Source organism: Mytilus trossulus, chromosome 3 (assembly GCF_036588685.1).
Source record: "Mytilus trossulus isolate FHL-02 chromosome 3, PNRI_Mtr1.1.1.hap1, whole genome shotgun sequence".
NCBI lineage: Eukaryota > Metazoa > Mollusca > Bivalvia > Mytilida > Mytilidae > Mytilus > Mytilus trossulus.
Genome location: NC_086375.1, coordinates 5,806,934 through 5,834,747, shown reverse-complemented (window position 1 = coordinate 5,834,747; position 27,814 = coordinate 5,806,934). Strand labels below are relative to the sequence as shown.

General features: G+C 34.7%; 1 protein-coding gene across 1 annotated transcript; it reads left to right on the top strand.

The window, feature by feature from the left end:
- The first annotated feature begins 1,549 nt into the window (after positions 1 to 1,549).
- LOC134709913 (furin-like protease kpc-1) lies at positions 1,550 to 27,814 on the top strand. The gene is made up of 11 exons (XM_063570038.1): positions 1,550 to 1,579; positions 2,106 to 2,234; positions 3,507 to 3,571; positions 8,152 to 8,240; positions 10,802 to 10,974; positions 11,809 to 12,012; positions 21,307 to 21,410; positions 22,328 to 22,437; positions 25,209 to 25,326; positions 26,104 to 26,411; positions 27,720 to 27,814. Exons 1-11 carry the CDS (start codon positions 1,550 to 1,552, stop codon positions 27,812 to 27,814), a joined length of 1,425 nt encoding a protein of 474 aa, XP_063426108.1.

Here is a 27,814-nt window from a genome sequence, read left to right as displayed (position 1 = left end):
GCCCTTGGAAATACTGCAGGACACAGCTATGAATTGTTAAGCCCATGTTCACACGAGGAAGCTGATACTAGAATGTTGTTGCATGCCTTAGATGCTTCCCTGAAAGGCCATAACAGAATACTGATCAGAACAGTTGACACAGATGTTGTTGTCTTGTCTGTCTCTTGTTTCAACAGACTGCAAATTGAACAGCTGTGGATAGGTTTTGGCACTGGAAAGAACTTCCGATATATTTCAGTTCATGAATTGTGCCTTGCTCTAGGACCATTGAAATCGAAAGTCTTTCCACTGTTCCATGCCTTTACCGGTTGTGACACACTCTCAGCTTTTTCTGGGAAAGGTAAGAAATCAGCTTGGGACACATGGTCCGTATATGAGGAGTTGTCAGATGCATTTCTGCAGATTATTGAGAATCCAAATGAAGTTGAAATTTTAAAAGTGTTGAAAGTAATAGAACGGTATGTTGTTCTTTTGTATGATCGGTCTAGTACAGCTAATACGGTGAATGAGTTAAGAAAACAGTTATTCACACAAAAGACAAGAACAATAGACAATATTCCTCCAACAAGAGATGCACTTCTTCAACATACGAAACGTGCAGTTTACCAAGGAAGTGTTATTTGGGGAAATTGTTTAGTTTCAAATCCAGGTATGCCATCACCAGATTTATTTGGTTGGCAAAAACTTGATGGTACTTGGGTACCATTCTGGTCTGTGCTTGCTGAAGCTTCAATGTCATGCCAAGAGCTCATCCACTGTGGCTGTAAGAAAGGATGTCGAGGTGCATGTAAATGCTTAAAGGCAGCATTAAAATGCACAGCATTATGCAAATGCTCACCGGACTGTGAAAGAGAAACCGATTGAGACTGTGCTTTATTTTGATTACCCTGCATTTGGATCCATTATTTTTTAATCATTTTATATCATATTCAAAAACAAACGTCAAATTTTTACATGTTAAACGGCGCCATTTTGAATATTGCCGCCATTTTGAAAATATTATCTTCGTACCCAGGTAAAAGTGATACATTGTAACCCTTTGTCGATATCAAAAAGATCAGTTTTACTGCTTTGATAACTTTCTATCACATAATAATGGTGTATACATTCGAATATGGTAAAACTTAGACATTTTGACGCGCCATTTTGAATTTGGACGCCATTTTCTATGATTTCTGTACCATAAGGTTTAACAACATAATAAATGTCATATCTGAATTGTATTTCCTTAAGTTTCTGACATCTTTGGAACTCATTAGAATTGAAAGACTTCATCAAGTGAAAAATGTTATACTTATGGCGGCCATCTTGAATTTGGCGGCCATATTGGATTTTTTTTACGTGGCTCCATATCTGAATTTTGTTTATACCCTTTAATCTTTCATTTTGCCAAGTTTCATGCTTTTACCATAAAGTGATCAATTATTCTGATATCCGCTGGACTATAAGGACAGTCTATTTGAAGATGTGTGTGATTAGGATGATTGCCGTTATAGTCATTACTGATGTCTAATCACTTATCAGTGCCATCAAAGGAATTTACAAAAGAATGACTGGACACTTCATTGCTGAGTTTATCGTAAAACACCTGTCGAAAGATGGAATGGTTTATTATGAGCGAAACGGTTAAACTCCGCCCAGTCAAGTGAAATAAATTGAGTATTTGATCTGTTTTAAATTCAGTGTATTTAAACTACAAACATAATCGATAATCGTTTATTTCTTTCACTTACACATCACAGGTTTGCCGTTATGGAGTGACCATATCATAGTTTCTGAAGAAGACTACAAATAAGTGATTTGGTTGTTTCTAATAAATTTAGTCTATTTTGTGTTGAAATTTGTCGACACTGTATGTTGATTCAAGAGAAAATTTTGGTATTTTTGTCGTTGGGTTTCTGTTTCATTGATATTTAAATGTTCCTCAGTTCTCCTTTTGTTTGTACAAATTCCCTAGATTTTTCATAGCCATAATCGCGTCTATCAGTCCCCATCGACCTATCTGTGATATTGTTATCTGTATACAATTTACTTACTTGCTTGTATTATACTATATCGCATAAGATATCATAATTCAAAAATCATTTAAATTGATGTTTTTTTAGAATGAAGACGTATATCCTTCAATGAAAGTAGGCGAGGCTTGGAGCGCCAGATACAATGGGAGTGGTGTAACGGTTGCAATATTAGATGATGGTTTGCAGACAGATCATTCGGATCTCGACGCCAACGTGGTGTGTGTGTGTGTTTTCTTTGAAATAGCTTCACTTAATTGATCATTCATTTTTAATGTTTTTATGATCTATTGTAAACTAAGTCTTATTATTTTGATATGTGTATGCCTCTATCCCTATTGGGGTATAATATCAGAATAATATCAGATAATTACATGGCATTTGTCATATCGCATACATATTATCAGCCCTAGGTTCAATATCAGCCCAAGAGCCGCATGGCTCGAGGGCTGATATTGTCGAGGGCTGATAATACATGCGATATGAAAAATTACATGGTATGATCTTTTTATCATATGCTTCAACAGTAGAGAAAAATAACAGATTCATATATTGATACTTTTACGTGGTTCCCGAAAAGAAGTTGGAAGAGTAAACGTTCATTGACGTCGGACCCAAAATTTGATACATTCAATGTGAAATCTTTTTATCATATGCCTCAATCGAGGAAAAAACATATTTTTATATGGACGAATCGACAAAAAAAATAGTTCAATAATTCAACAATATATATAATGAACATTGTTTGAAAAATCAACTTTTTTAAAGTAGCTTTCTAAATTATGTTTCAGAAAAACTTAAAAAATGCATTTATTTAATATATTTTTTAACTTTTTTTTAAATTTATATTTAATTATTTTACACAATTTACTTTCAAATAATTGTTTTGTACACTACTTTGTAATGTTTTTCACTGAAAACGTAGCATTGAGGTGTATTTTGCGGAATTTGCCGAGTATCACCGGAATGCCATGTGATAACGTTGCGGAAAGGCATGTGATAACAATCGAAGCATGTGATAAACTTTTCATATCAGCCCGCTAAGCACCAATTCGAAAAATATGGAAAACACTTTAATTTAATGCTATTATCATACGTTAAAAATCGTATGATATTTAGTCTAAGTATATGATAATGTCATTTATTCAATTAACAATTATGTTATTATCAATAATGACGATGAGGATAATGAAGTGTGATGATACTGGTGTAACCGAAATATTTCAGTGAAAGAAAATAATCAATTGTAAAATGCAAAAATAATTAAAAAAGGTTTACGATGAACTTTTGGTATTATAAACCCTGCTAAGAAGTATGATATATTTACTGAAACATTAAGTATTTGAAAGTTGAGGCGAACAAAGAGAGGAAATATAAACTCCGAATACATACGAATGATAGAACTGGTTCACCAGCATTTTACTCATGTTTAGAAAAAAAATTATGAATCGCCAACAACAATTCAATCCTAACACAACTTATTTGTTTTAGGACACAATTAATGATTATGACTATCAGGATTTGGATGACTCTCCAATGCCCCCGAATGGAAGCAGGTACGTAATCCGAACGACTATCAGGATTGGGATGACTTTAAAATGCCCCCGAATGGAAGCAGGTACGTATTCCGAACGACTATCAGGATTTGGATGACTCTCCAATGCCCCCGAATAGAAGCAGGTACGTATTCCGAACGACTATCAGGATTGGGATGACTCTCCAATGCCCCCGAATGGAAGCAGGTACGTATTCCGAACGACTATCAGGATTGGGATGACTCTCCAATGCCCCCGAAAAATAACTTGTCGAAAGTTTGATCAGAATACTACAATGTAGCAAGGAAAAGAAGTATCATTATATTATAGATTTGTTAAATAACGTGATAGATATATATCAGTGCCCTTTGATGATAAACTGTATACATTTTTAAAAGTTTATTTAATAAAAATGTCCTGTTAAATGGTAAAAATGATGGTTTTTATAATTATCCTGTTGGTTTAGTGGCAAATATTACATGCATAAGCAGGACTGTAATGTTTTTGTAAATCGTATTCCTTTTTAGCTCACCTGTCCCGAAGGGCCAAGTGAGCTTTTCTCATCACTTGGCGTCCGGCGTCCGTCGTCGTCCGTCGTCGTCGTCCGTCGTCGTTAACTTTTACAAAAATCTTCTCTTTTGAAACTACTGGGCCAAATTAAACCAAACTTGGCCACAAGCATCATTGGGGTATCTAGTTTAAAAAATGTGTGGCGTGACCCGCCAAACAAACCAAGATGGCCGCCATGGCTAAAAATAGAACATAGGGGTAAAATGCAGTTTTTGGCTTATAACTCAAAAACCAAAGCTTTTAGAGCAAATCTGTCATGGGGTAAAATTGTTAACCAGGTCAAGATCTATCTGCCCTGAAATTTTCAGATGAATCAGACAACCCGTTGTTGGGTTGCTGCCACTGAATTGGTAATTTTAGGAAAATTTTGCTGTTTTTGGTTATTATCTTATAAAATTGAGAATGGAAATGGGGAATGTGTCAAAGAGACAACAACCCGACCAAAATAAAAAAAAACACAACAGCAGAAGGTTGAATATTATTATAGATAGAGATAAACTGTAAACAGCAATAATGTTGAGCAAAGTAAGATTTACAAATAAGTCAACATGACCAAAATGGTCAGTTGACCCCATTAGGAGTTATTGCCCTTTTAAGTCAATTTTTAACAATTTTTCGTAAATTTTATACATCTTTTACAAAATTCCTCTTCTCTGGAACTGCTGGGCCAAATTAATCCAAACTTTGCTACAATCATCTTTGGGGTGTCTAGTTTTAAAAATGTGTGGCGTGACCCCCCCAGACCAACCAAGATGGCCACCATGGCTAAAAATAGAACATAGAGGTTAAACGCAGTTTTTGGCTTATAACTCAAAAAACAAAGCATTTAGAGCAAATCTGACAAGGGGTAAAGGAGTAGGGGCAATAAGGCCTAGTTTTGGCCCAAGAAAATAAAATGTTTGATAACCATTTCAAATTGGCACATAATGTTCAGAAATGCATAGGGTCAAGAAATATAAATTAAAAACAGAAATATTTTTATCTGATGACATCACAATTACGTCATAATATGTACTGTTTTCACAAAAATCTATGCAGTTTTCTATCATTATTTCCGTTGAGGAAACATCCTGCGCAGCCGAGAAACAACAAAATAATTTAACAGAAGCTTTATTGTAACTATTGGCATAATCTCACCAAATATAAAGTTGTTTCTTGGGTGCGCACACACTTTTTCAATCTAAAATATACTTAAATTTGATGAAAAAACAAGGAAAATCACGAAATTTAACAAAATATGCAAATTAGGTCATGATTAGTTGCCGTGGTAACTTGTTCGATGTCATTTTTTTTTGTTTTTCTTAGTACCTTATACCTTAGTCAAGTTTTCAGTAATTTAAAAATATGTATGATAACTTTTAAATTTGCAGTAATTTTTGGGCCAAATAAGGGCCTTATTGCCCCTACTCCTTTGTTTATCAGGTCAAGATCTATCTGCCCTGAAATTTTCAGATGAATCAGAGAACCCGTTGTTGGGTTGCTATTCCTGAATTGGTAATTTTAAGGAAATTTTGCTGTTTTTGGTTATCTTGAATATTATTATAGATAGAGATAAACTGTAAACAGCAATAATGTTCAGCAAAGTAAGATTTACAAATAAGTCACCATGATCAAAATGGTCAATTGACCCCCTAAGGAGTTATTGTCCTTTATAGTCAATTTTAAACAATTTTCATAAAATTTGTAAATTTTTACTACCGGTAACATTTTCCACAGAAACTACTGGGCCAAGTTCATGATAGATAGTGATAATTGTAAGCAGCAAGAATGTTCAGTAAAGTAAGATGTACAAACATATCACCATCACCAAAACACAATTTTGTCATGAATCCATCTACTTCCTTTGTTTAATATTCACATAGACCAAGGTGAGCGACACAGGCTCTTTAGAGCCTCTAGTTTCCATATAAAACAGAAGATATGGTATGATTGTCAATGGAACAACACTCTACAAGAGACACAATGACACAGAAACTAAAAACTATAGATCACCGTACGGCCTTCAACAATGAACAGAGACCATACCGCATAGTGGGCTATAAAAGGCCACGACATGACAAATGGACATTAGTTTCAACGAGAAAACTAAAATCCTAATTTATGTACAAAAAATTAACGAAAAACAAATATGTTACACATCAACAAATGACAACCACTGAAGTATGTCCTGACTTGGGACAGACACTTACTTACAGAATGTGGCGTGGTTAACCCGGCGTTTTGCATTTGCGCCGATCTGCATTTCATTTGCGCCGATTTTTCTTTTATTTGCGCCGATTTTTTTTCCTTTGCGCCGATTTTTTTACAGGTAAATAACAGTTAAATTACAGGTGAAATGATATAAGAAGATGTGGTATGCGTGCCAATGAGACAACTCTCCATCCCAGTAATGTTATTTTCATTTATCATTAAAGACCTATTCCGTTAGCCAGTTGTACATATGTTATGAATTGTCATGCAATCATAACATGTATATATAACTGTTGTCTCCTGCTTAAAATTAAGAAGTAAAAACCTAAGATAAAAGCACTTTGTTTATACTAAAATGACGAATTAAAAATATATGTACAGCATTCAAACCCATAAAAACGGAATACATTCAAATCATAAATCTGTTCTTTCCGAGTATGTATAGGCAACACATCTTTCATATGATTTCGTCGCTTCTATTTTTGGCGTAATTGTCGATAATGAAGGCCACCTTTTCTTTGTCTGACATACGTACTGGTGGGGCATTTCTAGAGATAGCATTTTCTCACAAGGAAGCTCTTCAACCAAAAGTTCCAAATGGTGAAGTTAAATTCATCCCTTCGTTAATTTTATGGAAGCTATCACGAATTGGTTTACCGTTATGCCGAATGTGTACTTGTACGTTGTCTAAGAATGTTCATGTATGACATTTGTCATCAGAAGGAGCGGAGCGTCAAGCAATGTCAAACGTGAAGCAGTCATCGATTTCATTTAGGGAAAGGAATGGTAACCCGAAACATTCGGGTAGCCATTTACCAATTGCAATGTCACTTGATTTGTCTTTATACTCTCTGCTCAGCCAATGTAAAAGTATGAACTTACCTGTAACTTACCTGTAAATCCAATTAGGAAAAAATATAAAATCGGCGCAAATGAAAAATGAAATCGGCGCAAATGAAAGAATGAAAATTTCAAAATCGGCGCAAATGTCATACGCCCTGTTAACCATGTTAGCGGTGTTATAGTACAACATAAGACCGAACTATAAAATCAGTTTGAATAGTCTTTATTCATCATAGGGATACATATAGTCTATGTCTTTTTAAATCCAAGCTCGACAGTCGGGTATATTAGATTATGAATAATGTTGCCTATTAGTCACAAGTGTGGTTTCCAGACTATACATGTATATCGAGAAACCACTTCTTGAAACTGGTTGAAGTTTTTATGGAATGTTTCTGACCCTTAAAACCCTGATCATTCAGTTGATGTGGACGCGGTTATCTGTTATCACTAAAATCACTTCTGCGGTTCATTTTGATTATCACATACCATTTCCTAATTTCTATATTATAACAAAATATTCCTAGCAGTAAAACCCAGTCAAAATATACGCGTATGACTAAAGTACGGCGATACCAAATATTTTAAGAACGGATCAGATAATGGCAAAGAAGAAGACAATACAAAGATCCATAAAATAATATGCTAAAATTAAAAATAGTCAAAGAATAATACATGTACTTCAGATAATCTGGCAAATGGAAACGTTAGTATTATTTGACTATAGAGTACTGTAGTAGAAACGGATTCATAGAAGAGAACTTTTGTAATCCTATTCATTGAATCACACAACAGGTCTTGTTTATTTCGTATTTATTTACTCCTATAGCAAAACATAACGAATTATTTAGTTTACCCTTAAAAATACCTTTCCTTCAAAGCTTTATTTACAGTCGGCATGTCACATAACAAATAAACATAAGCTCTCTGAGCTTTTATAACCGACATTAATGTAGATGTTACGTGCGAATAATTAAACATTCATATATATATTTCAGTCATGGTACCAATGTTGCAGGTTTGATAGCGGCAGAAAGAGATAACAATGAATGTATTGTAGGAGTAGCATACGCCAGTAAAATAATAGGTGGGATATACACATTTTGTATTTAACTTATGAAATGAAATCAGTATTTTGAGAAGCACAATCTTTATTTAATCGGCCGTGATTAATGATAGTTAACAAATATGAAAGACAAATCCGAATTTCGGCGGATATATATACAAATACATTTCATATTTGAAAATGTTCATGATGTTTAAACTAGTCCCAGTTGATGAAAATAAATCAGCAAATGAATATTGTCGGAAAGTATGAAATCAAAAATGGCCGCCAACGGGGGAACTTAGTTTAACATAGGACTCTAAGGAAGTTGCATACAAAAGAATGTAATTAAGCCAAACATGGTATGAGTGTTCTTTCAAGGTTTTAACCAAGCATTCGTGGTTGGAAGCTGCACGATCCATCATCCAAGATTACCCCTAGCAGAGGAAGTAGTTTAACATAGGACCCTATACGAAATACATACAAATGCCTACTTTTATAGATCTGCTGAATGAAATGAAACCAAAACATGGCAAAAAGTATACTCATGAGGTGTTGGTCAAGTGATGTTTCTTTAAAGCCGATTCATCATCAATTGAAAAAGAGGGGCGAAGGATAACAAAGGGACAGTCAAACTCTTAGATCGAAAACAAACTGACAATGCCATGGCTAAAAAAATATAAATACAAACAGGCAAATAATATTACACAAGACAATAAAAAAATATAAAGACTTAGCAGCACGAATCCCACCAAAAACTTAGGGTGAACAAGGCACCCTATGGGAAATACATACAAATGTTTGTTTTAAAGACAAACTGGAATGAAACCAGAAATTGCATAAATATTCTTTATGAAATGATGACCAAGTGTTGTTCCTTTGAAGCCGATCTATCATCCAAGATAGCCGCTAGCACGAGACTTACTTTAACAAAGGACCCTACGACAATACATACAAATATCTTCTTTTAGAGACCCACTTAATGGAATGAAACTACACATGACAAAATATTTCTTTTGAGGTGCTTATGAAGTCATTTCCATTCTCAATTTTATTAGTGTTGCTAATTTGTTGACGATTTGTTGTTCTAGATGGCCACCTGGATCTTTCATTAGATAACGTAGCCAATATTAAACCAAATTTGGCCTCACTCATTATTTGATTATCTATTTTGAATTTTATCTATTTTCACATGATTTTCAAAACCATAGTAGAGTCAGGTGAGCGACACAGGCTTTCAAGAGCCTCTAGTTTTTATTTCAACTACAATACCCTAATAAAACAAAACAATGCTTATCGTCAGACACGGACAGTTTTCAGTTCCAATTGAAGATAAAAATAAATAATTTCAGTTATCAAATCTATCAGCAGTCCAAACCATATCCAACTATAGCATTCATCACGTGACTTTGGTGACGTCACACATCACCCGTATCAAACCCAAGTAAAATGTATAGAAATGCATATGGGCTTTCTGGAATCGATGAAATACATTACGTTAAGTTCATGATACTAAAAGTGTGGGTCTATATAGTAATTCCTCATATATTTAGAAATATAAATATTCCTTTTGGAATAGTTTAAATTTTGATCTTCTCCCTTCCAAATACTTTTGAAAATTTGTCTTGTTGCCTCGATAGTTCACACGGTTAAATCATACAACTACGATAAATATTGGATTTTCTGTCGTCTTTAACCTTAAATTGCGATTTAAACAAAATAGATGGAATAATTGTGGGTCTTTGTGCTTATTATTATATTAATAAATATTTGAAATATCGTATATAGAATAGTTTAATTTTCTATTATGTCCCTTCCAAATTGATTTGAAATAAGCTATTTTCAGAAAATCTGCTAGTATTTTTCAAGATGGCGACCAGATTGTCAGCGTGGGGCGACATGGTAAAAATATAATTTGTACGATTTTTACAATAAAAACTAAATAACTGTTGGATGCTCGCGTTTCAGTCATTGTCTTACCTTAAAGCTGCATGTAATCGAATATTGGTTCCTTTTTATCAAGCTTAAACATGCTGTTATTTTTAGAAAATTTTGAAAAATGGCGAACAAATAATTTGCAAACGTAGAGGATGTTCGACACTTAGTTTGTTAATGCACATAATTCAATTTATTTTCACTGTTTATATTGCAATAAAATATGACACGTTATTGAAACTATAAGAATAGCCTTAGACATAGCTAGATTAAGGTGATATTAATTAAGTCATAACATCAACGTGATCACAGAAAACAAACATGGCACCTAATCACGATGTAAGTTTTGACAATACCCATGTAGATGCATGTTTTAACAATACCTATGCGGTTTATAGTGTTGTCCGATTATCAATGAAATTCTTTGCAATATTATTTTATATTTATAAAAGAAGACATCGAATGGAAATAAACCGAGGTGAACTAAATATATTTTTCAATTTTCTTTAAATAATTCATCAGGTAACCAGTAAAAAAATCCTAATTGAACCAGTCACATGCAGAGTTATCGAACGTTATTATGACTGTAATAGTTGCAAATGTTTATCATTGATATTCCTCTTAAAAGTATATTTTAACATAGACAGATAATGTATTTCTTTACCCAGGTGTAAGGCTTATTGGTAGTTATGGAATTACAGACTCGCAAGAGGCACAGGCCCTCAGCCATTGTATTGATAAAGTAGACATATATTCTAATAGTTGGGGACCGACAGATGGGTATGGTTTTTGGGACCCCGGAGTTTTGACAAAATCTGCAATACAAGAAGGAGTTATCAATGTGAGCAAATATGTAAATATTAAAGTTATGTTAGCTTATTAATTACGCGGTAAAATAAATAGTCTTAAATATGTGATGATCCCACGTTTGTCAACTAAAATTATGTCAGCTCCGTCATTTGTTGCACAATTTTTTGTTTTTTCCATCGGCATTCTATTTTGGTGAAATATCATTTACGCCAATCTTTGGAAATGGGATTGCACATGTCGTCTTAAACTACCAGGAATACGCTTTATCCTCCTTATACCTCGGTTACTCTTATAAGATTCGCTGTTCTCAAGGTATACAATTTGTAAAAAGTGATATCATATATTAGCGGATTGGTGATTGTCTCTTACATTTCCTTTCGACATGGCCAAATTTATAAATCATCGGTCATGTATATATTTGTTTTTAACCCAAAGACTTGGTTGATCATTACATCTTTAAATTAAGATATCTCTTACAAAAATAAAAAAAGAATAGAATACACTTTTACAACGTAGATCTACTAGCATCCTTTTTACAATCAAAATAAAACAGACATTTATAGTCAAAAGAAGTATGATTATGGTCCACTAGATAGTTAAGTAAGTTGTCGAAAGGGTTTTCAGAATGGTTTTGTTAGCAATAAGGTCGATATAATTCTCAATTGAATTGTTTCATATTTGTCATACCGGGGAATTTATAGCCATCTATACAGTATGCGTTTTTGTCTCATTTTTGAAGGTCGCTTAATTGCTTACATCACTTTATTTAGTTGTTCTTCGGCAATCATACCACTTCTCCTTAATTTTATGTTGTATATGTCGTTGTTTTTGAATGGTTTATATATGCAAACATTTTGTTTAATAGGGTAGAAACGGAAAAGGCGTCATTTACACGTGGGCAGCTGGGAACGGTGGGTCACAAGATAACTGTAACGCCGATGGTTATGTTAATAGCATATATACTATAGGAATAACAAGTGTTCAACAAGGACAAAACGCATGGTACTCAGAAGTGTGCGCAGCAGCACTAGCCGCTACATATGGCGGGAGTGAGCAAGACAGATATTTGGTAACACAATTAATTTCGCATGTGGCGTTGGTGGCTGTGCCATTTGTGTTTTGTTTAATATCTTAGCTTAGACAAGCAAAGGCGTTGATTTTCACCGTTGAATTGTTTAACACTAAATTATGTTTTAGTCTATCGTCTTTGGATAATTTGCAAGCAAACTACATATTTTAATAGTTTTTAATTAAATTAAACAAGGCTCCATGATGAATACCGAACCTTTACCTTAATAAATTATGACTTGGATGGAGAGTTATCTCATTGGCACTCATGCCATATCTTACTATATCTATGATAATAATCTCAAATGGTTACCTGAAAAATATGAAGATATGGCCCCAGGATTCATGAATATATTTAAGTCAGTTCTGAGTAAGGACTTTTACGTATGATGCAAGACTGTGCGTTCCAAACCCTTTAGAAAAACCCCAAGAAAACAGCACAAACAAACATCACAGACTCTGAACCATTTAAAAAAAGTGAGAATGGAAATGGGGAATGAGTCAAAGAGAAATCAACCCGACCATAGAACAGACACCAGCCGAAGGCCACCAATGGATTTTCAATGCAGCGAGAAACTCCAGCGTATGCAAATCCATGCTGTCCACGAATTGATAATCTTTACAAAACCTTCTAATTAGAATAACGTTCAATAGTAATATATATAATCGTGAAGTGTATAAGATAATTACTAGCTGTGGACAGTAATTCCTAATTTCCGTGGCACGTAGTGTAACTGGAATTAATTGTCCTTTCACGTAGTAGTTCGAAGGCGTATGTATTTTTTGGGCGGGGAAAATTATTCTGTTAAATGATAGATGTATAATATGGTCATTTCTAGCCTGCTTTACTTGAGTGAACATCAAAGTTTTTAACCTGTACGTTAAGAAACGTTTTTTTATTTAAATATTGTGTATACATAAGTATGTTCAAATAAGCATTAAAGTTAAAACTTTTTGTTATATATATAGATGGTATGGCTATACAAACGTATTCGGGTTTGGTTATTTCAGACTCATTTCTGTCTTCAAATTATTTTTCATTTAGCCGCAGTCTTTTGACTGATAGCAGATTCTTTGTTTTTTTAAAATGTTTTATTAAATGTTTTTTGAACATTGAATTTCTTATATCAAGTGCGGTCCAACACTTGGGGTTTCGCCTGGCATCTGGCAAAATGCCACAGGTTTCTAAAAGTAGTTTTTCTTGGACGGCCACGAAACATTCAGGTATTAGTAGTAGATAGTAGAAGTCATTATGATTGCCACAGTTTTTTTTACATGTATTGATGTGACATGTTTGTATATACATATTTGTTTAATAAAATCGGCAGCTCAGAATATACACAAGCAGCAAGATAGTCGACAAACTTACGTTTGTGTTTTAGTTGTCTATCGGTAGAAGTGTTGCTATGTAAGAACATAAGTATATAGAGAAGACGCGAAGATAATTACTTGATAAATTCGTATTCATTTTCATACCCTGTTAAAACTAATACAGATAAATAGAAACATTTACGGTAAAGTTGTTTATACTTAGCCGTCTTTGTTTTACATGGATGATTTTACATTTTGACATAATTTGAAGTAAATATATATATTTATATTAATTATTTTACCTTGTAAACATCAAAAGAATGCTGATCAAATTCCATCATCAGGTGGAGTCCTCCTTCCTTGGCTGTTTCGGCGCTATTCCACAACAACCTCCAGAGGTGCGCCGGCTCAGGTGATCAATCTGAACCTGGAACTGGATGTCCTACACGGCTCCGATGTCTCAGCTGATGTCATTGCTGTTCTTCTGTAACTGAATGCTGTTCTGTATATCTATATCTGTCCATTATCTACACAATAAATGTTCATTGTTCTAACATTTTGTACTTTTCCACACTTCGTCTCTTTTCCTCCAAATCCACTGTGATGCCACTTCTGCTTCTCTACACACTTCTGTAATCAGTTTCTTCCTCTCTGCTCCTACCACTCCCAAGGTCCTAAGTGATTGACTGTCCTGCAAAGCCCCTGCATCCGACTTCTATTGCCAAACACCACGTCCTCCATCCCCGCTGTTTGCAATCCTCTACTAGCTGCTGGTATTTTGCCATCTTTCTTTCATAAGCTTCCTCTATTCTGTCTTCCCATAGGACTGTCAGTTCCAGCAAGACCGCCTGTCTAGTTCCCTGTGACCAAATATCCATATCTGGTCTTAGCGATGTTGCTTCTATTTCTGCTGGGAAACTCATGCGTTGATGTATGTCTGCTGTCATCTGCCAGTTTGATGCTGTTCCAAGTATCCCTAAACCTTCTGCCTGGTTGTCTTTCTTTTCTCCAGCCCTCACAAAATTTACAAATGTGATGTTCTTCTGCATCATTCTCTTCTTTCTCCTGGTGGTATCCAACTTTGCTGCTATTGTTTTTAATACACTGTCATGCCTCCATGTATATCTTCCATCTTTCAATGCGACTGGACATGCTGACAACACATGCTGTAGAGATGCTGGTTTGTCTTTGCATAAGGTGCATGTTGGGTCTTCTATCAACCCCCAGGTGTAGAGGTTTGTTGGGCTTGGTAAAACATCATACACTGGTCTTAGGAGAAAACTCAATCTGTATCCCTCCATACTCCAAATCTCGCTCCAGGTCAAAGCCCTGCTTCTAGCACCTTGCCAATTCAACTTACTACCCTGCTGTTTCATTCCTACTGCCTTAACATTCCTACTCTCTTCTTCCATCTGTCGTATTTCCTGTTGCACCAGTTCCCTCCGTCCCTTCTCATTTGCTGTATCCCACCTTGGTTTTGTTGTCATACCAAATCCCTGTCTACCAACTGCTGTTACACCAACGATGACACTGTGCTTTAGTCTGATCTCAGCTTCCTTAACTGCTTCATCTGCTTTCCATTTCCTTCCTGTCCTGATGTTTACTTTGGCTCCTCTCACTTTAGCATCTTTGCTGTCTCTCAACGTCAAAATCTGTCTTGTCTTTGTAACTTTATACTCTTCTGTCAATGCCTTCATTGGTAATTGTAGCTTTGCTGTACAATCCAATGCTGCTGAAACTTCTTGGCACACCCAACCATCTTCTTAGGCATGTACTGATCTTTCTCTCTAAGGCCTCCACTTTGGACAATGGGAACTCGTAAACTAGTAATGGCCACAATATCCTTGGTAAGACCCCATGTTGATATATCCAGGCCTTATATCTTCCTGGGAGCCCACTTTCGTCTATCTTCGTCAGCCATTCTACCAGTTGCACTTGAACTTCACTCATGTTTACCATATCTGCGAGTGTTGCATCAAACTGTTTACCTAGGCATTTCACTGGTTTCTCTCCAACTGTTGGTATTTTTTCACCTGCGAACACAAATGTCTCATCTTGCACTTTGCCTTTCCTCACTATCAAACTTCTAGATTTACTTGGTTTGAACTTCATTCTGGCCCACTTAATCATCCTTTCCAATTTCTCTAAAGTCCATCTTCCATCTATGACTGTTTTTGCTGTCACTGTCATATCATCCATAAAAGCTCTTACTGGTGGTTGCCTGACCCCTGCTGACAATAATGGTCCTCTACTTGGGTTTTCTACTGATTTTACAATTAATTTCATTGCTGCTGCAAACAGGACTACTGATAATGTACACCCCATTAGTATTCCAACTTCAAGTCTCTGCCAAGCTGTGGTGAAGTCTCCAGCTGTGAACCTCATTTCAATCTTGTCAAAATACTCTCGCAGCATAGTTCTGATAGTTGATGGAACATGATACCCCTCCAATGTCAGGTCTACTAGTTTGTGAGGTATGGACCCATAAGCATTAGCCAGATTTAGCCAAAACACTGCTAAGTCACTTTTCTTCTCCTTTGCTACTCTTAAAATCTGTGTAATAACGCTGGTGTGTTCGATGCAACCAGAAACTTCAGGCATGCCTCCTTTCTGGACTGCGATGTCTATATATTCGTTGCCAAGCAGGTACCTCGTCGTTCTCCTTGCTAAAACTGCCAGGAATATCTTCCCCTCAATGTTAAATAGGGAGATGGTTCTAAACTGTTCAACTTTCCTGGAGTTCTCTTCTTTTGGTATAAAACATCCTTCTGCCTTGTACCATGACTCTGTCATCTTTCTCCTTCTCCAAATTACTTTTAATAGCTTCCACAACCTTCTGATAAGTCTGGGACAGTTCTTATATACCCTATATGAAATACCATTTGGTCCTGGTGCTGACCCTGCTCTTGCCTTTCTCACTACGTCCTGTACTTCTTGGAACTTTAGGTCTGACTCATCAAACTGTTCTTTTGGCTCCTCTTGTCTTAACAATTTCTCGCATTCTTCCAGGTCTTCTCCTCGTCTCTCATCACTGTGTTTCTTACTGAGATGTTCTTCCACTTCTTCCCTCGAGTTTTCCAGTTTACCAGATCCTCTCGCTCCAAATAATCGCTTCATATACTGAAATGGGTTTGCTGTTAATGTTGTTCTCTCCTTTGCCTTTTTCTTTCTATCTCTTCTATGAGTTTCTTCTCTTGTACTGCTGGTGGACGTTTCGTCCCCGAGGGTATCACCAGCCCAGTAGTCAGCACTTCGGTGTTGACATGAATATCAATTATATGGTCATATTATAAATTTTCTGTTTATAAAACTTTGAATTTTTCGAAAAACTAAGGATTTTCTTACCCCAGGAGTAGATTACCTTAGCCGTATTTGGCAAAACTTTTTTGGAATTTTGGATCCTCAATGCTCTTCAACTTTGTATTTGTTTGGCTTTTTAACTATTTTGATCTGAGCGTCACTGATGAGTCTTATGTAGACGAAACGCGCGTCTGGCGTATAAAATCATAATCCTGGTACTTTTGATAACTATTAAGTTTCTCCCTAGTTTCCTTTCTTAACTGCTGTAATGGTAACCTTTCATTCTCATTGGCGACTTTGTACCTCTTCTTTAACCTTCTCAAGTCTCCTCTCAATTCGTTGATCTTCTTCTGTCTCCGGTTACTATGACCTTGTTTTGTTGGTTGTTTCCCTTGTGGTACCACTCCAAATCTGTCCTTTCCTACGCTGTAAATAATGGACGTCATTGCTGTTATCTTTCTGTCTACACTGCCTGCTAATGTTACCTCTAAGATGTTTTCCAAATCTTCATCAAGCGCTTTCCCAGCTGCTTTGTCTGCATTCGTTGGCCATTTGATCTTCTCTTTGCGTGGCTCATTCTCTTCTCTACAGGTTGTTGGTTCTATCCTGTCTTCTCTACGGACTGTTGTTTCTATCCCGTCTTCTCTATGGACTGTTGGTTCTATCCTCTCTATCTCTTCTGCCTCGTCAAGTTGTTCTACCTCTGTATGCTGTTCCTCGTACTCATCCTCACCCTGGGTCACAGGGAGGCTATCATCACTGTGGTTTGCTTCCTGGATGGTCTCCTCCTCCGTCTGACCAGATCTCTCTGTGCGTTGATTGCCAGAATGGGGTTGCACACATTTCATTCTACTTTGATGGATCTTCAAACCTCTAGAATTCTTACAGACTTTACCACAAAAACATTTACATCCGTTGTTCTGGTTCGTTGTCATTGTCGGTTCCATAGTCGTTTCCTGGTTCTGTCCTATGGGCTGTTCATCCTCCCTCGCTCTCGCACAGCCCCGAGGATGTCTTAGTATATATCTTTCCATAGCGTGTACAATGGGTTCCCCGTCACAGGAGATGCACTTTGACTTGCAAAGCCTAATGCCCCGGTTACCAGTCTCTCCTGGCTGCCTCCTGTCTCTCCAGGTTGCCACAGTTCTCTTCACAGTCGTCAACCAGACTTTCCTGGTGGTCACTGGGTTTCCAGAAGTTGATTACCTTGTAAACATCAAAAGAAGGCTGATCCAATTCCATCATCAGGTGGAGTCCTCCTTCCACTTGGGGTTTCGCCTGGCATCTGGCAAAATGCCACAGGTTAGGGTTTGCTAAAAGTAGTTTTTCTTGGACGGCCACGAAACATTGAGGTATAAGTAGTAAATATTACATATTGTAGAAGTCATTATGATTGCCACAATTTTTTACGTGTATTGATGTGACATGTTTGTATATACATATTTGTTTAATAAAATCGGAAACTCATAATATACACAAGCAGCAAGATAGTCGACAAATATACATTTGTGTTTTAGTTGTCTATCGGTAGAAGTGTTGCTATGTTAGGAACATAACGTATAGAGAAGACGCGAAGATAATTACTTGATAAAAGAGGGACGAAAGACACCAAAGGGACAGTCAAACTCTAAATCTAAAACAAACTGACAACGCCATGACTAAAAATGAAAAAGACAAACAGAAAAACAATTGTACACATGACACAACATAGAAAACTATAGAATAAACAACACGAACCCCACCAAAAACTAGGGGTGATCTCAGGTGCTCCGGAAGGGTAAGCAGATCCTGCTCCACATGCGGCACCCGTCGTGTTGCTTATGTGATTACAAATCCGGTAAATAGTATAATTCGGTATGTCAAATTAATGAAAGGGAAGGGGATTGTAGTTACGACGTAAGGAACATATCCGATATCATTTGTGAAACGGTTATTCCATAACGGTCAACCAACTCGTGATGGCGTCCGTAAAATTTACGAAGGGATGATTTCAACTTACTTCACCATTTGGAACTCTTGGTTTAATAGCTTCCTTGTGAGCAGTAACCCTCTATCAAGAAAATCATGATAGGAAATGCAAGCACGGGAATATCGTATCAATTGGGAGATATATACCCCGTATGCAGGTGCTGCTGGAATGTTGCTACTTAGAAATGGAAAGTTCACAATTGGAAAGCTGAAATCATCTCTTTTGTCGTAAAGTTTTGTCTTCAACCGACCCTCATTGTCAATTTCTAGATGTAAGTCAAGATATGAAGCCGACTTAACTGTATCTGTAGTATCCTTTATTTCCAATTCGATGGGATAGATGCGATCCACATAGTCACCAAATTTTGAATTGTTTAGTGAAAAAACGTCATCTATATAGCGGAAAGTAGAGTTAAAGGATATTGCTAACTTCTTATCTTTCTTCCTAAGAAGTTCCTGCATGAAGTCAGCCTCATAATAATAAAGAAACAAGTTAGCAAGTAGAGGGGCACAGTTTGTTCCCATTGGGATGCCGACAGTCTGTTGAAAAACACGTCCTCCGAACGTAACAAATATGTTGTCAATCAAGAAATCAAGCATATTGATAATATCGGTTTCAGAGAATTTTTGTTTGAATGAGAATGGTTCTTTACAAAGTATGATTTATCCCTCCCTAAGACAAGATACTTGTATCTACGTTGGCCTTTCTTTTTTATGAAGCAAAGTAATACCAACTCTTTTAATTTGTCTTTTAGTTTGGAATGTGGAATACTTGTGTAAAGAGTAGAAAAGTCAAATGTTTTAATACTGTTACAAGATGAAAGAGAGTTAGATTGTATGTACTCTAAAAGATCTTTGGAATTTTTAAGTATCCACATCTGATTCACGCCACCTCTAGAATAGGCAGTTTCACAATAACTTTGAAGCCCGTCTTTGATTGCTGATAAAATGGATGTTAATAATTTAGAAAGGGGTTTCGTGGAGCACTTGGAAGACCCAGCAATATACCGTTGTTTGTAAGGACACTTATGTAGTTTAGGTATCCAATACAGTGATGGAAGATCCAGTTCTTCATCTTTGGTTGAAATACCAAAGGAACAAAGAACAGACCTATGGTTATCCAGGATTTCCTCTTTGGTAAGTGTCGTGAGGGTATATGTTGGGTTTCCAAGTAAATTGTCTATACCTAATTCGTTTATCAAGCAATTAATGTAATGACAGATAAAAACGATGTTATTTGGGGCTTTGTCTGCGGGGACAACAACATATTCATCCTGGAGGTCAGATAGGTGTTTAGCAACATTAGGATCTTTGAAGATTGACGTAGCATGGGCATTGATGGACCCATTCAGTTTCTTAATTCTGATTTGTATTAACGACCTCACTGCCTTAATCCATTCGGATAGAGTGTCTACGTCTTCCTTCTCGCGCTTAGCCCATTGCCTGGCATAATCCTCAACTGAATCCATCAAAATTTTAAAGTTGTGTTTCCAATTGATGGATTTAGGCTCACGATATTTCGGACCTTTCGATAACACGTTTCGTAGAGAAGTGTTATTAACAATGTTAAGGTCACCGGTAATAACGTGGCCAGCAGGATTATATGTAAATTGGGAACTAGCACAAGTGCAATCAGGAGGTTTAGACTTGAAGTCGTCAATATCTAGATCCTGCAAAACGCGTTTGTAATTGAAAATTTTAGTTGCAATAGGTTTGGTATAGGTATAAGAAATTATTGGTACAGACTGGTCTTTGAAATAAGGAGGTATTTTCGATTGAACTAATTTATGATGAAGGATATTGCCTAGGTTGACGCCATCGAGACCTTTGTTGGCAAAGGAAAGATTGAGAAAAGATCTTTTCTCTTTTTCATCTTTTCCAATGCGAACTTGCTTGAAAAGTCTGTGACTAGCAATATCCGAAATTATAGCTTGTAGTTTGTATTGGTTTGAATGAGGGTTTGTTACAGTGGATTCCAAACATAAATTGAACAGAGAATGAAGTTTTGAAAGGAGTAATGAATAAAGTTTCGTGCGAATGTGATGAATACCTAACGGTTTTGGTATGCATGGCAGCAAGTCATTAATAGATACATCATGCAGAGAGGGTGATGTATAATGACGATGGCCATGACTACGTCTACGTCGAGGAGTCGAGTTGAAAATATTCATCACATTCACCGAGTTACACGAAGGACTAGATAGAATACCTATACCATCAATTTTGTCATTGCAGCCATACGGTGTTGCAGTTCCCAATTGTCTAATCCAGTAGTCTTCTTTTTGTCGACGGAGAGTCGTTGAAAGATTAGGATTGTTCGAGCTATGGTATATTTTTTCAATAATTCGAACTGTCATAGAAACGATGGAATGATCGGGCTGATTGAAATGCTGGTATAGAATGTCGTTAGCATTGAGGTTAATGTCTGATCTATGACCGCACATACGTTTGTTTAGCCTTCCTTTCGTTTCACCGACGTATACCAAGCCGCAAAGGTTGCACTCTAATCCGTAGACGACATTTATCGATTTACAATAAATTCGTATTCATTTTCATACCCTGTTAAAACTAATACAGATAAATAGAAACATTTACGGTAAAGTTGTTTATACTTAGCCGTCTTTGTTTACATGGATGATTTTACATTTTGACATAATTTGAAGTAAATATATATATTTATATTAATTATAATATTTTATTTATATTATGTTTTCAGATCACAACATCTATATTTTCACAGTGCTCTGATGACAATGTTCAAGGAACGTCGTTTTCCACACCGATTGCAACTGGGATAATTGCTCTTACCTTACAAGCCAAGTAAAATTACAATGTTATGGGGTTTTTTATTACTTGTTTTGGTTGATTTTGATTTCAATACATTTAAATCTCATTAGGTCAAAAATAACACTTTTTTTAATGGTGCGTCCGAAGCGATATTCTGATTTTGCACTTCATAAGGAACGGTCAACCCTAAATATCAGATAGGCATGGATGTACAAATACCAAGACACGGAGCTTTATGACTAAAAAGGATTACTCGCAGTAGTACATAGGAGTTCGTGGTGTAGTGGTTAAGACCTATGGCTACATAATAAAGATAAAAAAAAAAGACCTATGGCTACAATGCTGAAGATCCCGAGTTCGATTCTCACTCAGGGTGCTAAAAATATCAGTACATCAGAAGGGTAATTTTCACCCTCTCACACACATCTCTGGTACCTAGAATGGGTACTTTGGGGGCCTCGGTTGAGTACCTACTCATGCTTGTGCTGAATAGAATATGATTGCTTGGTTTTCAGAATAAAATCTCAGTTTACTCTTTTAAAAAAATCTCTTGTTGTTTTATCTGACTGTTGGTTTTGTGTTGGAATAAAAAAAAAGTATTTCTAACATGTTTGTAAAGAGGCTTCAAACGTTTTAAAGATTAAGGAAAACTGTTACAATCTGCAAATTTGACTAATTTTTGAGAGATTTTTTATTAATATTTTGATAATAGTGAAAGCCGCATCAAAAAGTATATCTAGTTACTGGATGTTGTATGTTCCACGATGGTTATAACGTGATAAATCTCTTCATTTATAAAATCCTATAGAACAGTTTAACGCAGTTACTTTTCAGAATTTCCAACTACATTTGAATGCATGATCATACCTCTCCTCTTATCTGCCCCAATAAACTTTGTTACTAACTCGCCCTTATGGTTTAAATTGATACAAAGCAGCTTTCCTTTTAAGTCCAGAACTAACATGGAGGGACATTCAACATCTTATTGTATTGACATCATCCAGGAATGGATTGAACGATAGCATTGGTGATTGGTCAACAAACGGAGCAAACAAAGAATGTAAGTATTATTATAGACCAATCGAATTATCAATATTATAAACAAAGAATGTAAGTATTATTATAGACCAATCAAATTATCAATATTATAAACAAAGAATGTAAGTATTATTATAGACCAATCAAATTATCAATATTATAAACAAAGAATGTAAGTATTATTATAGACCAATCAAATTATCAATATTATAAACAAAGAATGTAAGTATTATTATAGACCAATCAAATTATCAATATTATAAACAAAGAATGTAAGTATTATTATAGACCAATCAAATTATCAATATTATAAACAAAGAATGTAAGTATTATTATAGACCAATCAAATTATCAATATTATAAACAAAGAATGTAAGTATTATTATAGACCAATCAAATTATCAATATTATAAACAAAGAATGTAAGTATTATTATAGACCAATCAAATTATCAATATTATAAACAAAGAATGTAAGTATTATCATAGACCAATCAAATTATCAATATTATAAACAAAGAATGTAAGTATTATCATAGACCAATCAAATTATCAATATTATAAACAAAGAATGTAAGTATTATCATAGACCAATCAAATTATCAATATTATAAACAAAGAATGTAAGTATTATCATAGACCAATCAAATTATCAATATTATAAACAAAGAATGTAAGTATTATTATAGACCAATCAAATTATCAATATTATAAACAAAGAATGTAAGTATTATTATAGACCAATCGAATTATCAATATTATAAACAAAGAATGTAAGTATTATTATAGACCAATCGAATTATCAATATTATAAACAAAGAATGTAAGTATTATTATAGACCAATCGAATTATCAATATTATAAACAAAGAATGTAAGTATTATTATAGACCAATCGAATTATCAATATTATAAACAAAGAATGTAAGTATTATTATAGACCAATCGAATTATCAATATTATAAACAAAGAATGTAAGTATTAGTATAGACCAATCGAATTATCAATATTATAAACAAAGAATGTAAGTATTAGTATAGACCAATCGAATTATCAATATTATAAACAAAGAATGTAAGTATTAGTATAGACCAATCGAATTATCAATATTATAAACAAAGAATGTAAGTATTAGTATAGACCAATCGAATTATCAATATTATAAACAAAGAATGTAAGTATTATTATAGACCAATCGAATTATCAATATTATAAACAAAGAATGTAAGTATTATTATAGACCAATCGAATTATCAATATTATAAACAAAGAATGTAAGTATTAGTATAGACCAATCGAATTATCAATATTATAAACAAAGAATGTAAGTATTAGTATAGACCAATCGAATTATCAATATTATAAACAAAGAATGTAAGTATTAGTATAGACCAATCGAATTATCAATATTATAAACAAAGAATGTAAGTATTAGTATAGACCAATCGAATTATCAATATTATAAACAAAGAATGTAAGTATTAGTATAGACCAATCGAATTATCACTATTATAAACAAAGAATGTAAGTATTAGTATAGACCAATCGAATTATCAATATTATAAACAAAGCAGTTAGATTTTATAAGCCCAATAAAATTATCAATTAACAAGGAAACGCAAAAAGATAGTGATATAATACATCGCGGTACTGTCAACGAAACCGGAAGCAGTTCCAAAAATCAATATGTAGAATATTAGATAGGAAATCAACACTTAATATAGATGAAAAAAATCCGTCCTCGATCAATGGTTTATTAACGCTCCACAATGATTACATTCGTATTAGTATCTCATGTTGTCTGTACAAAACGTCGTAAGTGGCACATGCACTATTATTCTGAAAAATGAAAGTTATTTTTTTAATTTGATTTTGCCAACTTCCATTTTAAGAATAAATCAAAAATCGATTTTTTCCAATACAGAAGACTTGTTGATAAGGATCTTGTCCGATGTAGAAAACAAATTGATACAATGTTCATCAATGTTATATTTATGTAATGAGATCGTACAAAGTAAAAATAATAAGAAAACTATTGTAAAATTATAATAAACAAAAATGTGTCCACAGTACACGGATGCCCCACTCGCACTTTCTATGTTTAATGGACCGTGCAATTGGAATAAATTCTCTAATTTGGCATTAAAATTAAAATGATGTTATCAAAGGGAACATGTACACTAAGTTTCAAGTTGATTGGACTTCTACGTTATCAAACACTACCTTGACCAAAAACTTTAACCTGAAATTTACACTATCATTTTCTATGTTTAGTAAACCGTAAATTGGGGTCAAAACTCTAATTTGGCATTTAAATTAGAAAGATCATATGATAGGGCACATCTATACTAAGTTTCAAGTTGATTGGACTTCAACTTCATCAAAAACTACCTTGACCAAAAACTTTAACCTGAAACTCCCATTATTATATATTTTCTATGTTCAGTTGACCGTGAAATTAGGGTTAAAAGTCTAATTTGGCTTTAAAATTAGAAAGATCATATCATAAGCAACAAGTGTACAACGTTTATAGTTGATTGGACTTCAGCTTCATCAATAAATACCTTGACCAAAAAACTTAAACCTGCGGACGAACGAACGAACGAACGAACGAACGGACGGATGGACGAACGGACGGACGAACAAACGAACGTAGCCACAGACCAGAAAATATAATGCCCCTCTTCTATCGTAGGTGGGGCATAAAAACAATTCCTGAGATTTGGGTTAAAAATATTTCAGTTCTATTTATCTAATTTGACTTTGTTAGTCGGAGTAATGTAAATATTTTTCAGTCAGTCTTGTACTGGGATTTGGTTTAATGAACGCCATTGCCATGGTAACCCAAGCTCAATTATGGAATACAGTACCAGATCAACAGATATATTCTTCTATAACAAGGAATCTATCTTTGTAAGTTAATTTCTTGCTTATTTGCAAAAACATATTTTTTTTATTGACGATTTATAAAAAAAAATCCATATGAAATTTTGAAAACCTATTGCATTTTTTATGAAGATGTTTATAAGGAGAAGAGGAGATGATAAGATTATTATGCTTTATTTCTGTTATAGCTAGGCAACAAAAACAACATTGTTAATCAAAAGAGACATATACAACAGGAACGTTTGAAATTATAAAGTTTTACAAGTTCGCAACTGGAATATATTTTTTTCTCCGTTGATTGATAACGTTAGATTTTATGGTATGGTTAATCACGTTCTTGGTCTATTGAGTTGAAATATCAAACTGCTGCATGCTTTGCAAACTAAATACAGCTTTATTTTAATCTTTATCCTTGCACCCAGAATATTCAGTAGTCAGCACTTTTGTGTTGACATGAATTATCATTGATATGGTTATATTTATAAATTTACTGTTCACAAAATTTAGAATTTTTGAAATACTAAGGCTTTTCTATCTCAGGCATATAATACTTTAGCTGTATTTGACAAAACTTTTAGGAATTGTGGTTCTCAATGCTCTTAAACTTCGCACTTTATTTGACTTATTTAACAGTTTGGGATTCGAGCGTCACTGATGAGTCTTTTGTAGACGAAACGCGCGTCTGGCGTATTTACAAAATTTAGTCCTGGTATCTATGATGAGTTTATTTGTATGTAGTCTTTTACAAATACAGTCAATCATTGTACATTGTAATTCCTAACAGTTATTCTGTTTTAACTACAGGAAAACATCTGGTGAAGCACTTTCAACAGACACTATAGAAGTGACAACTGATTGTCCAATCAGATTCCTTGAACACGTGACTATTGATATCACATTTTCCTACAGTAGTTACCGTGGTGTGACAGAGATTTACCTATTATCACCTAGTGCAACCTACAGTAACTTACTACATGTTAGAATCAATGACGCAAATAAGTTCAGTAATGCAGGTACACTTTCGTGGACTTTTATGTCTGTGCATTTTTGGTGGGAAAATCCAATCGGATCATGGAACTTATATTTTGGATCAGCTGGTGGTCATTCTATTGGTGAGTTAAGGCAATAACATAACATTGACAATACACACTTATTAGACTAGGCAAAAACAATTATTGCACTTTACTTTACACACATTCAACAAAACCATCAGACACGTTAGCAACACGACGGGTGCCACATATGGAGCAGGATCTGCTTACCCTTACGGAGAACCTGAGATCAACCCTAGTTTTTGGTGGGGTTCGTGTTGTTTATTCTTTGGTTTTCTATGTTGTGTCATGTATACTATTGCTTGTCTGTTTATCCTTTTCATTTTTAGCCATGGCGTTGTCAGTTTGTTTTAGATTTATGAGTTTGACTGTCCCTTTGGTATGTTTCGTACCTCTTTTATGTAACCATTCATTTGTTGTCATTGCTTGTAATCATCAGTTAAAAATCAACATAGCCATTCATAACAATTTAACATAAATTTCATATAATATGAGAAAATATTCAAAACCATACGAATACCAGTACATAAAACGAACGACTTAATAGATGCATAATCGCTTTGTGTATGGTGATGTACTTTATAGATAGCTCGCAAAAGTAAAACGACAAATTGAACATTACAGTGAGGTCTTTAAATATTAAGTTTTTGTTGTACCAATATAATACCTACATGTGTATATGTAGATATTCTACATAGATATGTGACTATTGCTATTGCTATCCAAGAAAAAAAGAAACCAAGTACCTCCGAAAAAACTGGAGTGTCCTTTAAGATGAAAAAACAACAGTATACAGTATACAAACCAAGAATCGAATTTCGACAAAATAAAACAAAATACTAATTATAACTGAATTAAATGGTTTGTTTTTGCTAAACGTCCAGTGGTAAATATCTAATTTATGGTCAATAAAATTAATAACAAAAAAAAATCAATTAGAAAGCCCCGTAGTAAGGGTCCAAAGGGATAAGGAGCAGGAATTAGGAAATTCCAATAAAAATTAGGGTAAATCTAGACATTTAGCTTTGCAAGGGTAACATACGGATCCGTCAAAGAGCTGTTGTCAAAGAGTTTTAAACGTGCAGAGAACATGGCACTCCTTTTCAAGAGGCTTCAAATATTACATCATCGTCATTACCGGACGTGGCTGCGTACTAGTAAATCACCCACAGTCACATGATAGCTGACTTTCGGAAGTATGATTAGTTGCAATTAAGAGGAAACTAATATCAGTGTATGCTTATATCAGTGGGAATGAATTACAAGATGTACTTGTAATCGCAAACTGTCACCAACAAAATCTTTTATAAATCAACTCAAATTTGAGTAATACTGTATGCATACTTAATTTTTTTTTTCAATTTTCAGTGACATTAGATTCATGGTCATTGACTTTATATGGAACTTCTACACAACCTGTCAATGGTAGGCAATGCGGTGTTATTCATTTGTATGATCTATAG

Bases quoted from the DNA above. Each gene is read 5' to 3' on its own strand.
- LOC134709913 (XM_063570038.1), top strand. From the start codon at position 1,550: ATGACTGGACACTTCATTGCTGAGTTTATC. The intron at 1,580-2,105 runs GTAAAACACCTG...ATGTTTTTTTAG, and splicing joins ACTTCATTGCTGAGTTTATC to AATGAAGACGTATATCCTTC. The intron at 22,438-25,208 runs GTAAGTATTATT...AATATTTTTCAG, and splicing joins AAACGGAGCAAACAAAGAAT to TCAGTCTTGTACTGGGATTT.